At 36.4% G+C, this 17118-nt stretch overlaps 1 protein-coding gene and 1 non-coding gene across 5 annotated transcripts in view; both read left to right on the top strand.

Annotated features, from left to right (window-relative positions):
- The first annotated feature begins 7771 nt into the window (after positions 1-7771).
- U4-U6-60K (U4-U6 small nuclear riboprotein factor 60K) overlaps positions 7772-17118 on the top strand; it is a 47830-nt gene continuing 38483 nt past the window's right edge. The window contains exons 1-2 of one of the 4 annotated variants that reach the window (XM_081763363.1): positions 7772-7926; positions 11583-11796. In XM_081763363.1, the coding sequence (XP_081619489.1) occupies positions 11601-11796 (196 nt within the window). In that variant the 5' untranslated portion in view covers positions 7772-7926; positions 11583-11600. Of the gene's footprint in view, positions 8028-11582; positions 11797-17118 lie in introns of all 4 variants that reach the window. The other 3 variants (XM_081763357.1, XM_081763360.1, XM_081763369.1) reach the window with 3 other exon arrangements.
- TRNAQ-UUG (transfer RNA glutamine (anticodon UUG)) lies at positions 10798-10869 on the top strand. Its single transcript has one exon. It is a non-coding gene; the product is annotated as a tRNA-Gln (tRNA).

The raw sequence follows: 17118 nt of genomic DNA, 5'->3' as shown, positions 1-17118 counted from the left end.
AAGAGAGATGATTTCATTAAGAATAACGCATTATGAGTATAAAACATTCAATCAGTGCAAGTAAGGAAGATAGACCTACTATTCTCTGTTTGAAGAGAAGATATTAAGTACATCATATAATGCAGGAGCGTCATTTCAGATTTTGCTTGGGGGGGGCAAGACCCCTTGATTTAAGTAAAATTTCTCGTTTTTCACTGATTTACCATTATTCTTTTGATAAAGTCTATATAAATCTCAAACTCAGGGGGGCAATTGCCCCTCCCTGCCCTTAAATGACGCCCCCGTTATAATGATACAGAATAGTTTTGAACCAAAAATAGAACTAGAGTTATCGGAAGTGTTATGTTCAGAAGAATAGAGAAACTTAGCTGGTTTCAACGATAAGCCAACGAGAGCATTCGGATGGAGGAATAGAATATAATCAGAGATAATTAAAAAAAAAAAGAAGTTAGGGGAAGAATTGTCTTTTGAGTGACATGATAGAAAGTGTGATAAAAATAAAATAAGAGAGATAGAGAAGATTACAGTTAAGTATTAGTATTAAAACATAAAATTATTGTATCAAGGCACGACAATTGTGTATGAAAACTTCTAAATTTGTGCTAAAACGCCAATCCTGAAAAGCGAAAAGTTGATAGATACTGAGAAGTTTGTAGATGAAGAAGGAAAAACATAGTTTGAAATTTCGAAGAAAAGTATGTAAGTTGGGAAGAAGTAGCACAGAAAGAAAGTTGTGAACTTCTCACGTAAAGGTAGATATAATGAAGATAGCAGAACTTTCATAAGATTGAGTTACAGAAAGAACCCTGGGAAAATAGCTGAAGAGATATATGCATACAAATTGCACTGAAAATGTGAAAATAATATATAGAAAGTTGAATAGTGAATATAACGGTGAATTTGTACAGTGAATATAAAGGTAAATTCACTGAAAATAGGTAATAAGGGAGAAATACTGTAACAATATGACAACTAAGGATGGAAAAGCCTGTACTGAGTGAAATAGAGCTTAAAGCAGAAGGTGCTCGGGTACCCTATGTGAGAGCATCTCCATGCTCATAATTGTAATTTGTGTAATCACTAAAACACCACGTTAAATTTAAGTTACAAATATGCATAATTGCAATTATTATGAATATTTATTATAAAGTAGTTTACCTAAAGCAGAGAAGAGAGTTACTAAAAAGTAGGTACAAAGTTGAATAACACAAATAAGCCATTAGAAATACAAGTATACATTTTCAGTAACTCGTAATTTACCACCTTAAAACAAATCTGAAATCGGATTTATTTCCTGTTGGTAACACTTTGGCGATAAATCATCCGCAATGGAATGATGTCCATCCTTCAGCCAAGAAATAACTAGCTCGTCTACTTTGAGCATGTCTAGCGGTGGGCTATTAACATTGATGAGCAACAAGTTAGACAATATTTGAGCACTTAATCTATTTCTAATATCAGTCATTTGTAAATTCATCCCCGTTCGCACTCTGTCGTGGAAATTGATAATACTTCCACCCGATTTCTGCAACTTCTCATCGACAATCTACTTGTTAGACGTAAAGTCTGATAACGATTTTTCTCTGTCAGTTTTGAAATACTCAACAAGAAGTATCATCTCTCTATCACCATACATCTTTTCCATATCGACCATGTCAGTTGGCAATGTCGACCCATGTAGAACAGAAACTTCATCTACCACGCCTTTGATAGGGAATCTTGTGAATAAATTATCAATTAAAGCCTGATAAACTGATGATTTCTTATTTGTTTATAAATTTAATTTTTGTAATTACACATGAAGGTCTGATACCATTACCAAGTTCCCTCCCTTGTCTAGAAAGCGAAAGGGAACGAGGTTTCTGGAAAGTATTCAGAGGTGAATGTGAATTTCCCTCCTTCTTCAACTTCAATTACCACACTGCTGTTTGCCATGTGCCAAATTACGATGAATTTCAATTAAATTATCATAGTATAATTATTTCCTTGTTGAATTATCAATAGTTTTCAGTGGAAAAAAGGATGAAATTTCAAAGTTCCAAATCAAAGTAAGTAGACCAACGTAAAGGGGAAAAAAATGTAAAATTTTCCATACAATTATGCGTACAATTCCGTGTAATTAAGCTTACAGTACAAATTTTATGCCTATTTTTCTCACAACTTTATGGGTTGATTGCCCTGTGCTGTGAGCGCTCCACATAATAAACATAAGCTTCAGCAATTATTATAGCAGAAAGCAATGAATATATGAAGCCAAGCACTATACTTTTTGATTCTGATTTTTTTTCTGAAATAACATCAATTGTTTTTGATCATTTTTACAAACCAACTCACTACCAATTTTCCATATATAGAAAGTCCTCCTTCCCCCCCACATAAAGGAGAATTTTGAAAATGCTAGGACACATTCTGTTTATTTTCAATAAAGAGTTAATACAATGAATTTCAGCTCCGTAAGTTTAACGGCTTGCGAGATACTCATTTTTTTTTCGCAAAAATTCGGATCCTCACTACCTTCTTAGGGTATTATGCATTATATTTTAACAAAAGCAATATAACATCCCAATTTGGATTAAGGCCTAACTACATCAAAAATAATTTCTTTTCCCTTTGCAATTCGACCGTGATGATCAGGCACATATAGTTACATTCAATTTTTTATAAATAATTTATATATTACAGTGATTCAAAAATGTATTTTTTCCAGTAGTTAGCTCTAAAAGCCCACAGCTCTCGAAAGCCAAGTTGTAGTGTAAGTCCTATTGCTAATAAAAATATCAATATCCAAAAGTGTCCCGAGTTCTTTTTTCACTTGGTTAGATATACTCACCTCAGGTAAGTAGACAGAAACAAATGGAAAAGAAAGGGAAATGAAGGTCTTGAAAGTAAAACGGAAACAAATTTACCAGTCATCAGAAGATACTGTCTACAATGCAGTGAGCAGAGAGGGTCGGTAGATCATACTGAGTCGGTGGGTTGCAGTGGGTCACGGTGGGTGGTGGGTCGCAGTGGGTCATGGTGAGTGGTGGGTCACAGTGGGTCATGGTGGGTGGTGGGTCACATGCTGTTGACCCACGACCCACTGACCCACTCAGAAAACTTGACCCACTGACCCACTCCATCTCTGGACAGGATACATTCATGAATTGTATCATAGCAAGGATAGATTATGAATTTTAGGTATTAAGAAAAATACGTAAAGGCGATGACAAAGTATTTGGAATACTGAGGGATAAATTCGAGAGAAAATAGCGGAATGAAGAATGGAAACTTAGGTAATATACCTTTATACAAATATACGGAATGAAGGAAAAACAGAGATGTTTAATATTCGTAATCAATGATTCAAGTCACCATAAGACTCCCAGGAAAGTATTAAGATTCCATTAGATAAAAAATCAAAATGAAGTGAAATTAAATATTTCATTTGATGTCACACGATTATGTCCTAAGGAGCTAGAGAAGGCGGTTATGGTTATAAGGAATGAAATGTTGAAATAAAGAAGGTGGGAGGAAATGTGAAAACCAAAACGAAATTCACGCACATGGTGCTTGTCCATCAGAAAACAAACTTAGCGAGAGTTAGTGTCGAACCAGAAACCTCCACGCACCTGAAGAGAGCACTTTGTCACTGACTCACCTAAAAATCGAATGCCACATGTGAGGACTGTAGAACTACGATTGCGTATAGCATTTAAGAACATCCAGTAAGAATTCAGTAGTTTTGAGCAAACTTGGAACAGAAGATGCTGATATTAGATAGTATTGTTTCCAACATAGCATCCTATGATAATTGTATATAGGATTTTCGCAGTACTCAGTTTAATAGTGCGAATAACCACCCCTGCTGCCACACCGGCATGCAGCCGCTCTTTCAGATGCTGTATATCTGTCTGTGTTACGATGACTCACGCTTGTTATAGATCTCACGATGGGTTATTTAGACGACGGACATTGACGCAAACCGGCTGAGGGTGAGGCCTGTCTCATCATATTCCGACATGTTAGATAGGGCTTAGGATCGTATTTAAGTAGGTCGGAGTAGAGAGTGTATACCGATTAGAATACACTGCATTACCCAGGTATTTGTACTAGATGTATATGAAGACCCCAAATCTTGGTGAAATTATTGCACTCATAATCTATTTGAACCGCCAGACCGATCTCGATCAAATTTTTAACGTAGATGCGATTCTCGCCTGGGAGTGTTTTTAGCTATTTACTTTGACGGTACAACTTAGGGGAAGGGGAGCAGGGGGACAAAAAAATAAATAAAACTTAATAACTCTTGAACAACCCGACCGATCTTGATCAAATTTTCAATGTAGATGAGATTCGGGCCTGGAATGTTTTCTTCATTTCACTTTTACAATGCAGCGAAGGGGAGGAAGAGGGGGAGATATATGTAAAAAAAAATAAATAAAAGTGACTGTCTTTGACTTCATCACGTTTAAACCACTCGACCGATCTTAACCAAATTTTCAACATACATGAGGTTCAGATAAGGTAAACGTGCCTGAATTCGAAAGGCACCCGAATTCGACATACCTGTGCTTAAATGTGTGAAATAAGCGTAAGATGTCATCCCTGCGATCGTGAATAGAAGTGGCAACATTATGGGAGTGTCTTTTCTCGTGTCAAAAGTCCGGTTACAGTAGATGAGTCATATGCTTGGAGAAAAGAAGTACATTGTTGTGTGTGTGATACACTCTTCGAGAAAAAACATATAATCTTAAGAAAATCATAAGACGGCAGGTTATTTTCGTAAGACTTTTATTAAAGTTAGGTTTTCTTCAAGCAAATAATGGTACTTTAATGTTGTAAAGGAGTTTCAATCAGTGCGTTTTGTTTTCTTCTGTGAGGACAAAGGCTGTGATGTAACCTGAACGGGGGGTTGTCGAAAACACGAGCCTTTATTTGTAACGTGAACCGGATTTCGACAAGGTTATCGAATTCATTCTCAGTAGTGCAAATATAATTTTGACTGAATATCTAAACGTACAAGTATGTTCAAAGTCTTTCATAAAGCAATTTGTTGTATAATTCTCCGATACTTGTAACCTCAGTTCGATATGGAATGTCGAAATCAGGTTCCTACATGTTGAATTGAGGATCATCGAAGTAACTACTCAGTTCAGAAAATTTAAGTTGTGTTCTTTTGCCCGTCTAATAATTTCTGCATAATAATAAAACAATATTTGAAGCTGAGAAGAGATTACTACTACTAATAATGCCGACTTAATGTTTTACATGGATATAATTGAAGGTGTCGAATTCAGATACCGCAACTATCGAAACCACGTGAAGTGTGTCGAATTCGGGTTCCATTGGCGAGTTCCAGTTTCATAAAAAAATTTTAACATTAACATTTGAGCCTTGAAGTGACTTTTAGTATTAGTAGAGACTGTACATTTCAAGGAAAAAATGGGCCAACACCGACCGATATTATGGCCACAATAGGCAATTGATTTTGAAAAAGGTTCTTAACCTGTCGAAATCCAGTGCGTTTACCTTATAAGGTGGTTTTATCATATCACTTTAACTGTAGAACATATGGGAGGGGGAGGGGAGGAGAGAAATCTATAAAAATAAATAAAACTTAATAACTCTTGAATCACCCGACCGATCTCGATCAAACTTTAAACATAGATAATGTGTGTGTTGGAATGTTTTCATGGAATGTATAACCATGTCAAAAGTTAGGATGAGAATATCAAGGTACCTATGACCTATGAAAGAATATGAACCCTATAATTATATAGATGTTCATATGTTGCAATAAAACCTCATTTTTACACACAAATTAAGACAAAAACAACCACATGCCAAAACTGTATTATTTACGTATATACTTTTGACAATTCTACCCAAAAACTGGTCAAGTTGGATCATCCAAATTTATATAAGTATATGCCTGAGACCTAGAAAATAATTATTAATTTTTAGTTTTAAAAATTCCAAATTTACAGGGTGAATCAACACACCTCTCCCAAAATTTAAGAAGTGCGTACTATGGTGCACTTATTATATCAAAGAGAATACACTCATATACCAATCTGTAGGACTATATAATGCTATAAGACCTCATAGTAAAAAATAAATCAGGTCAAAAATGAACTACATGATAATACGTATTGATTTCACTTTTTTTTTTTTTTTTTTTTTTTTTTAGCGATTTCTTACCCATAGAAAGGGACAAGCAGGCGAACTGAACATAGAGAACTATATATTCGAGTCCTAGAGAACATTTAGCAAATTATGTTTTTTGACACCCCAGATTTAAGGGGTGGAGCAAAAGACAGGTGAGCCTCCCTAAAGAAGGGTGCGTCCATGTACCCATTAATTACGGAAGATGACGGACTTCTGTGCTCGTTCATATAACATAACTAGACAGAGTCATCAGAAGGGATAAAATAGGTCAACAACCTTCGAAATTGTAATTTTTTGTATTTTTATTTTATTTTATTTTTACACAAAAAGGAACGAGACAGAGACGTGCATACCCTGTTTTAATTACCATGCCACATTTTAGTTTTGGCAATTTCCAAAATTTAAGGGAGTGATCCTATGCAGCCTTCCCAAAACTTGGGGAATGGGTCAAGGTACGGTACCCCAGTCGGTCAGAAGGATTTTGACCCCCATGACGTCATATCACATGATTAGGTCACATGACGTCTCTTAGTCAATCAGATTCGAATGCGCCCAAGTTGCGCAAAAAGGCTCTCTGTTTACTAGGTGCATCCATGCCATAGGAAATAGGCACATCAGCGACAGAATGTATGGGCGAAACCAAAGATAATGGAAAGAAAATTTGATATGGCATAGAATCAAATTACTGCAGGCGGCACAATTAAATGGAAAGTAATGCAGCTGTATTTTCAAGTGTAGGATTACTAATGTAAAATCATTACAAATGCTTTACAATATCTAAACTGTATTAGATATTATTTTCCACCTACAGAATATTTCTGTACAGTGTACAAAAGCCATATTTTATGTTTAGAAGTTTTGCATCATTAGCGTGAAATCATAACAAATGCTATAAGCAGTGGCGTATTTAGGGGGTCTTCCGGGCTTAAGCCCCCCCCCCCCGAAATCTTACTTACTATAGTAAAGTATATGAAATATCTTGCAGAATTTTCACATTTTCAGGCAAAGTCCCCCCCCCCCGAAAGAAAATCGTAAATACGCCACTGGCTATAAGAATTCGTATCACTGAGGAAACTCGTGTAGGCGCGTACCTAACATCGCTGACGCACCTACTACCTCCAGACGACCTCCTACACTACGGCGCGAGCTAACTTTACCCTGACCCTATTAGGTAGCAATTGTCCTTTAAAGTAATCACCTAGCACTGGTTGGTTTGAGTCTTTTGTATTATAATGTTAATGACATGCCGCCTTATGCAGACTCTTTTTCACGTATGATTAACATCATACTAAAGGCTTGACTAGTGCAGCAAATATATGTTGATCGAACTCGTTAGTATTACACTAATCATGCATCAGAACGACTATAAATAAGGTACAGTACACAAGGACTTATGGAGAGTCGTTTTGAAAAGTGATTAGCGTCATACTAAAGGCCAGACTACTGCAGGCAACTTATGTTAGTCGAACGCTTTAGTATTGCACTAATCACCCTCCAGAACGACTCTGCATAAGGCCCATTATTATGTCTAGACGCTGTATTTGTACGCAAATCATAAAAGTATTGTGATTTCTCAACAATTACTTCTGGTGGGCTTCTTAAATTTCATTTATAATAAGTAGAATATTTTTTGTTGCCCAACGCAAATCGCTTGGAGGTCTATAAGTCTTGATATAACTTTAATCTATCAAAGGTAATTTTTCAACAATTATTTCGAGTGGAGTGCCCATCCGGAAGAGAAGAAAAAGCAAAATTTCATTCTACGGTTTATTACAGGTACCATCACCATGCAGCGCTTTGCTTGTGATTTGTTTAGGAACATATTTTTGAATTGGTAATTCGAGAGGTGAATTAAATATACTCGAAACAGTTTATAGGTTTGTACACGAAATGTTGCAGATATATGGAAAGAGACACTCATGTTTTATCTGTGATAATAATTTATCAGCAATAATTATTTCTCGAAAATAATGTAATGAAGCATATTACATTTAAGTGCAAGGACTATTTGTAATAAAATTATAGTGTCTTTCCATGCTGCATTAAGATGTTATTCATGCATATTATAATGTGAAAAGGGGTATACTTTTCAATACACGCACCAGCTCCGCATTGATAAGTATAGCCGCTTTAAAAGGGTATATTAGAGTATAGCCGCTTTAAAAAGGTAAACAAGTAATAGAGCATATGCCAGTATTTCAAACCCACTGTACTGTTAACTAACGTAGGACGTATATGCTACTGCAATGAAGGGAAGTACAGAAGCGTAGAGTGGAGACTAATTGAGGGGAGTTGCATCTGAACTCAATGTACTGAAATGGGGCAAAATGTTGGGTGTTATACCATTTTATGTGTGTGTGTTTGGGGCCATGGCCCGGTGTCTCTTTCAAATTGTATACCTAATTCACACAAGAACTATTTTACTTGTTTTCACAATAGAATTACACAAGTAATATAAAAGACACCGGGATCTTCTGTCTTACGTGTATTCTAAAATAGGAATACCGGCTAAACTGCCGCATATGGTAGCCCCGGATAGCACCCAAGGTTTTCATCGTTGTATTACTACTTGTCTATTCTTATTTTCGCATACATTACCTACAGTTACTCCTGCCTTGTATCAGGTCTCCACTTTCATCACAAATATTTGTTATTTTCATGGATCCTTTGCTTTTTCCTACATCCGTATGTATTTATACTGTACGGTATTACAGCGCAAAATTGGTACCCTTCAACTGTTAAGTGTTGCAAACTACGCAGAAATTACTAAAACAATGAATTCTTCCAGTATTAAGCAAATAAAATTTTAGAGGAGATTTCGGGCTTGTGCCCCCTATCAAACACATGGCCCTGCGCTAGTGAAAATTACAAAATTTGTAATAAAATAATTCTTTCGTGCGTGCTATCCAATTCTATGGAGCATACATATATTCATGAAAAATGCGTTTCTTTTAGCACAACATGTACTAAGTACAAGGAGCTCTATTACTAGTTGCAGATTGACTTCAGGGGCCCTGAGTAAAAATACAGTGAGAACAAATGGCATAAAAACTACGTAGAGTGCATTAAGTACGAAGCAACTTGTGCTAGGTGACCACTAAAAATGACGAATGCTAACCAAGCAGGTTGGAGGAGGTGCGTCCGTATGGAGCAGGCGCGTTTTCGACGGTGGGTTACGCATAAATGAGGATAGTGAAATGCACTTCATACGGCAAAAAAAATATATTCATTGTGTGTCGCAGTGCTTTGCGACACTTGCATTATCACTTTGCACACTGTCTTGACATAGTACTGCCTTTCATCATGTCATTATTTAGTATTGTATGATACAGAGCACACTTTCCATTTCGTACTTCTACCTTATTATACATGTAATGTGTTACATCCCGATATTTTAAAATTACTTTTACAACCGTATTGCAAAATCAAATACACAACTTTCGTGGATTTTACGAATTTATGCTCCCATAACATAGGGTATCATCCAAACGTTTGCGCCAGTTCACTACATTTATTTGATACAACTCCCCTCTTACTAGCTCTAGCTCTACATTTGTCTTTCCCTCCATTGCGGTACCATACACATCCTACATTAGTTAATGACATAATGGATTTGAAACACTGTTATATTATGCTCTTGTAACTGTTCACCTCATATCACGTCAGTCTGTGGACTCACTTGGTCCAAAATTTAACATCGCTTTTCTCCTTTACTAATCAACCTGCACTGATGACCTTCATTACCTTTTTTGTTGCTCTTATGATAACATTTCGTCTAATTCTGTCCATTTCTCTGTAAGTTTTGGGTTAACTGCTGTCATCTGCGGCAATTAACCCGAAATACCGAATGGAAAGTGCTCTTTATCACATAGTACTACATAAGGAAGGCATAATGAAGTGAAGTGCTACATCTAGGCAGCATACACAATAATGATACAAGTATTGCAAAGCTGTCCAACACACAAGGCATGTATTTTATACCATATAAAGTGTATTTTATCCCTATCCTCGTTTATCCGTATCCCCAGCGTTGCTGACGTACCTGCTCTCTCGCTGTCGCATGGTTTCCCGGTTGTGTTCCTGTCCTGCCTCGATTAGATAGCATTCGTGCCTTTTAGTGGCCACCTAGCATAAGTTGGTGTTTCATGCACTGTAGTTTTTCTGCTGAATGTTCACACTATTTATACTATTTAGTCAATTTGAAACAAGTAATGGAGCTTCTTATTTACTGCGTGTCGTGCTAAAATAAGTGCATTTTCCATTAAATACGTATGTTCCTATAGAATGGGATAGCACGCAGGAACCTAATACTATAAGGATTCATTGTTTCAGTAATTTCTGAATAGCGTGGTTTGCAACACTTAATAGCTGGAGAGTACTAATTTTGCTCTGTTAATACTATGTACGTGCATACCGATGTAGGAAAAAGCAAGGAAGCATGAAAATGAATATTTGTCATTAACAGTGAAAAGTAAACGCCGAAAATGAAAAAGGAATAACTGTAGGTAAGGTATACTAAAATAACAACAGGTAAGTAGTAATACAACGTTGAAAACAGGTTCGCGTGTGTCTTATCCGAGGTCGCCATCTGCGAAACATTAGCAGCTCCCGAGTCTCCCGTGCCAGCCAGCTTGTGTGATTCGGTGCGCCGCGATGGCTCAGTGGTAGAGCGTCCACCTTTGGAGCATGGGGTCCCTGGTTCGATCCCAGCTCGCGCCAAGTGAACTTTGTGATGGACGGACACCGTGTGCATGGGTTTTCTCGGGTTTTCCCGTTTCTTCCCACTTTATTCATTCCACCATTACATTCATTATTACTGTCTCCTTTAGCCTAGCCGGCATAACCGCGGGACGTAAATCTGAAAGATTTCATTTTTGTGTGGTTCGGATCCGACGTTAAGCTGTAAGTCCATGTCTCATATAGCCTGCGTGCTGAATGGCACGCTAAACTCCAAATGATCCAACCAACTCATCTACGTACTATATTGGGTGGTTATAAATATGCATATCATTCACCGAAGTCGATTGCCTAATTTCATATCCTTTCGTCACACGGGTGCGATGTAAGTGAATCCAGATGCAAATGTTGATGAGTAGCACAGACTATGAGGTTGTGAAGGCTTGCGCTTTTGAGGTGACTATGGCTTGTGGTAAAGTAAATTCGTGTCTATTGTGTGTTTCTCTTGAGGGTAATGACGCGTATATCATTTTTGCCTTTACTTAATTGTATATCGTTTGCGTTAATAATCTTTATTCGTGACAGTAATTTCAACCGAATTTTAAAAATCTAGGCACATCTAGATTTTTAATCTGCTCAAATGACTGTAAGTGCTACCAAAATAGTGTGTAAACTACAAATAGGAGTTTTTATTTGTGTATATAATGTAAGAATAACTGATAAGTAGCTCCGGAATTATTCTCTTTTCTTTACAGATTTTCTAAAAGAGCAAAATGTCAGACGATGAAGAAATTCTTATTGTGAAGAAACAGAAAACAATCCACTATGGTTCCTTGGAGGAAGCGGAGAGAGCCCGGTTGGCCTCTCTTGCAGCTGCCACATCTGTTGGGTCACCAAGTAATGATGGAACTCCAATGGAGACTCTTACCGCCCCAGGAACAGAAGCTGGAAATATTAACATATCCGATGGTATAGAATTCACTTGTTCTCTTTTCCTTGTTATTTGTACAGTCGACTTTTAATGTTGTAAACTTAATTTATTGTTTGGATTTCGTCTCCTTAACTAAAGGTTGGTGAGCAGCATGTATCTGAATATAACCTATATCAGTGGTTCTTAACCTTTTTTGATTGACGACACTACTAAAGGCGCACAATATCATGACACTAGTTTAATCTTTTATTAATAATAATGTAAACTATAATAGTGTAAGATAATAAATATCTATAAAATAGTGACTCTATGTAGTACTGAATATTGTTGCTGCTGCTAGAGATGCTGACTTCTGTACAATCTATCTCGAAATCATTTTACTTATTAAATGCTTCGTGATTTTTAAATTCTAAAATTTCGCAACATACCGTATGGAAATACGCGATACATCAGTGTGTCGCAACACACCGGTTAGTAGCCGTTGGCCTATTACCATTGTTACTGTTTGAAACAATTATCGAAAGTTTCAAGGAATGTACATATAAATAGCAGACTGGGATGGTTATCCGTCTAAGGCATTAAGCCGACAATCACAGCCTATCGCAGTCTTGAATCCTGTTTGCGACATGAGTGTATGTATTGTCTTTCTGATTCATTGCATTATCATTTCTCTTTGTCTCTTTTAGCCTGAAGGGCAAAACCACTTTAAAACTCATAAATAAGTTTACTACAAGTGTAAAATGGAGGTTTACACTTGGTATAAAAAGTACTACAATTGGATAGACTTGCTGAGTACAATTGAGTAACGTTTAAATTATCAAACTATGTACGTTACCAAGATTATTCAGCAGCATATAATGGTATTCCAAATTGAAACAGGTCAGGCATGTTTCGTGGTAAACATATTCATAAAGTCAGTGAAACGTTATAAATGGGTATAAATACGTAGACATATGCTTAAATGATCATTACACTCTCATCGAATTGTGAATTGTAATATTTTCTATTGTATGTCAGATTCATGGTGTGGAAATGGCGATATTGCAATTGGAGAAAGCATTTTACACGTTGATTTTTTTTTTTTTCTTTTTGATCGTGTAATGACGGGGTCTTTTTAGCACTGTCCCTCGAAATTACGCGAAGCGCATATAAGAGGAGTGTTGCAGCAACAAGTTAAGTTTCAGCGACGAGACAACCTGTGACATTTCGGAACATGTAACCCATTATAACATCCGCATATGGAATTAGAAAATCCGTATTCTAACAGTCGGACATGTTCAGGATTCGATACAAATCAATGTGTTCTGCGTTGTGTTCTAAAGGAAAGTATATGGTTCCAGCTTCTTTGTTGTAGTAACAGTTACTGGAATGTCAGTTGGACGTGTTACATGGCATTTCATCTTACAGTTAGACGGCCCTACTCCACAATTTCACACTGATTTTCATGTGTACTTAGGTAAGAAATCACTTCTTCATTGACATGGGTATATCACAGCGCATGAGCAAAAACACACACTACCCATCAAATTACTAGATTTGTCCCATGCGACTTCTTAGTAGTTATATGAAGGACAAAATTTTCATACCACATCCACTATAGTACCTCCAGGATATGCAACACCGTATTACAGCCACAATCACACCTGCTCTGCTGAATCAGGCATGAACTAAGCTGGACTACAAGGTAGATGTGAATCGTGTGATCATCGGTGGATACTGTGAACATTTATTTATAAGCTGTACGAACCTTCAATAAGTGCATCTTTAATTTATTGACCATTGAAGCTGTGCCTGTATCTTTCCCTGAAAGTACACCGAATTTATGACTTTCATGTACTTTCTAAATGTAGCGTTAAAAGTTAGACCACGGAAGATTTAAATAGTTACATTCAGCTCAAGGGAACTTGCGATCAGTACAATGTACAGTAGAAATTATTGCAGTCATCTACGTGGCACATTGGTTACAATTATGTAAATGTATGCTTATGTACGTAAATATTGACAGAATATCCTACGGAAATCAGACAGCAACTATATACAGTGAAACCTCTGAATAACGGACACCAATGGGACATGAATTTTTGTCCGTTACTGAGAGGTGTCCGTTAGAGAGAGGTTACAGGAATTTAATTTCTCACTACGGTAATTGTATGTAGTAATATACAGTAAATACATTATGTATGTGCGTAAATACGTAAAATTCAATATGAAAATACTGTATTTCGTACGTATTTAAATGACTGGTAGGGATGAAGGAGACATTCATTTCTGTTAAATAATACTACTGCTGAGGGATGTGTTAATATATTCGTATACTGCAAAAGCTAATACGTGTATGGTAATTTTCTTAAGTACATATCATTACCCTGTAAAAGATATCCATTTATTCACTTCTTATCTATGAAATTGTCGAAAAGATGCAAGACCGAGGGGAAAAAGGACTAAATTTGTTAGGGCAGAGAAGATCTTTCGCATACAAGTCTTGGCCATACGACTGCATGACTGTTATTGCTTATTGAAGGTTTTCTAGGATTTCCACCAGAAAGCAGTCTATTGCGGGCAGAAAAAAGAGGAATTTTAAGTTCAGCTTGAAACTATTCTGTTTGATGGTTCACCAGGTCTAGACTCATGATAGATACCCTTGCGGCGAAAACACTTTTTGTCTATTGTAATATATCACAGAAACGAGAATAATTCCTGTCCGTTATGAAGAGGTTATTGAAACGTTTTGGGGGAAAATGGACTGTCCGCGTCCGTATCTGAGAGTGTCCGTAAAAGGGAGGGTTTTGTTCCGTAAGAAAACATTTATTTTTGCCAGGACATAAAACTCTGTCCGTATTATAGCGGTGTCCGTTAAGGGAGGTTTCACTGTAGTAATCCAAATACATTACAAACAGTTTGGTGAACTGACGGATAATATAGCTTCGAACAATTTGTTCGAGACATTGAAATAAAGGACTAGAACCCCCTTCTGGTTAAGCGTTTTGAGTTCTCGCTTACTGTGCGGGAGATCCGAGTGCGTTAATGTGGCCCGTATAAAATTGTAGGTTCATATCTTATACAGGCCGATATTTATATATTGTGCGCCCATGTGCTCGAAATAATCCCCCCGCCCCCCGGACAAACTTATATCTCAAACAAGGAAATAAGCCGCGATTTTGCAAACATACCAGCTCTTGTTCAGTAGCAATTTAGATATGACAAATTACAAAGTTACAACGTAATTTTAAATGGTCTAATTCTCTCAATGATGATTATGGCCCGAAGTAGATGTTTGACCCGTAGGTCCCTCTTGGGATGATGATGATGTACTAAGGACGGGACCTACAGCTTAACTTGGGATCCTAACCGTTTATGTTCCTACCGGGAATCGAACCCGGGCCCTCTTGATTACAAGGCAACGAGCTTAACCACTCACCCAATAGGAACACATTTTCTCAATACTGACATGTAATTTATTCATGTAGGTTTTAATTTACTGCCCGGAGAAAATGCATTCTATTATTCCTTAATCAACCGTTATGTCATTTTCATATTTCATAATTTCATCTGAATTATGATTGAATTTCTTAAATATTTACTCTTATTGTAATAGTAAAATAAGGAATTAAGAAAAACTAGGCACTGTTTTTGACATTGTTTATTTTGAACTTATCATATAATCAAAGATTATATTGAGTTTAATAAAAAGCATTTTATAAAACTTTACATGTAAAAAATTATATTAGTTTACATAATGAGTGTGGATTCTTTCATATGTCTTTAAGCTACTCGAACGAATAAATGAAACTCTTTCCAAAGTATTTGCAAATTGCCTTTTTCTCCTGTATGCATTTTCTTTTCTCATGTTTTAGGTTCCTTGAATAATAATAATAATAAGAACTTCCCAAAATATTTGCAAAAAATTGCTTTTCTCCTGTATGCGTTTACTCATATTGATAGATTAACCAAAAAAAAAAAAAAAAAACTTCCCAAAATATTTACAAAGAAATTGTTTTTCTCCTGTATGCGTTCTCTCATGTTTTTAGGTTTCTCGAATTAAAAAAAAAAAAACTCTTCCCAAAGTATTTACAAAGAAACTTCTTTTCCTGTATGCGTTTTTTTTCTTGTTTAAGTTACTCGAATAAAAATATCTCTTCCCAAAGTATTTACAAAGAAATTGTTTTTCTCCTGTATGTGTTTTCTCATGTTTTAGGTTACTCGAAAAAAAATCATACCAGAATATCCGCAAAGAAAGTGTTTTTCTGCTATTGTTTCATCGGTTTCTAGGTTAATGTGTTATGCAGTACGTTTTAAAGTCACAGAGAAATGATCCAAATGACCTATTCCAAGTCCCTATGTCACACCTGAGCTGAGATACGGAAGTGCAAAGTCCCCGTAAGAATAAAATGAGGACATTTTAAAAATAATCTTAAACGACCAATATTAAAGTTGAATTCATAGTTTTTGGAGTCGCTGAGATGAATAGTAAATCCAGTTCAACTTCAGGGTCATACTCCACTTCCCAGGGAGGAGGCGAGATTTTAAAAGTAATCAAAAACGATAGATATTAGTGTTCAATTCATAGTTTTCGAGGTCGCAGACTTTAACGGTATCAGTTTGCATTATGTTCAAGTTCATCCTCACCGCTTGGGCTGGGAGTGGGAGAGGATGATTTTTTAAAAATAATCAGATAAGCTAGTTAATTAGTAACAACTGTAATTAGAAGGAATTAAACACATTAACATATTTTCTCGTGCTTGCGCGGGACTCTGCGGGTTGCTAGTTTTAAATATTACTTTAAATTGTGAATATTTTTTTAAAAAATTCAAAATTTGCCGCCCTGTGCTCGAGCACAGGATAGATCTTACCTAAATACGGGCCTGATCTTATACAGTCTTCTGAAATAAGCTTTTATTGTATACGGACGACTTCCTAGCATCTTCTCGACCTCTTCATCAAATATATTGCTTTCCATTGATAACTGTAAACTCTTCAGAATCGTTAACACTGTAAACGGTGCTCCTTACTGCAAGGTGCCATAGATATGTTACGTAATTGGTGCTCTAACTGGAATCTGTCTCTAAACCCCAATAAATGTACTAAATCTATTTTTCTTTAAAAAAAGAATGTTCTTCGACAGATATATAATGTTAACAATGTACGTATCAAACTTGTTTCATCTCAAAAAGATCTACGTGTTGACTTTTATGAAAAACTCTCCTTTGCGGATCATATCAGTTCGATCTCATCAGAGCTATGAAACTGGTCTACTCTTTAGATTTCCGGAAATACAGTTTCCCTGCTCTTAACGATATTCTATAATACGTTTATTTCTCCGACCATTGAATATTGTTCTCCTGTGTGGAACATGACAGTAC

The sequence above is a fragment of the Thermobia domestica genome, chromosome 1 (genome assembly GCF_964235325.1).
Source record: "Thermobia domestica chromosome 1, izTheDome1.hap1.1, whole genome shotgun sequence".
NCBI classification, from domain to species: Eukaryota; Metazoa; Arthropoda; class Insecta; order Zygentoma; family Lepismatidae; genus Thermobia; species Thermobia domestica.
This window is presented reverse-complemented; position numbering and strand designations above follow the sequence as displayed.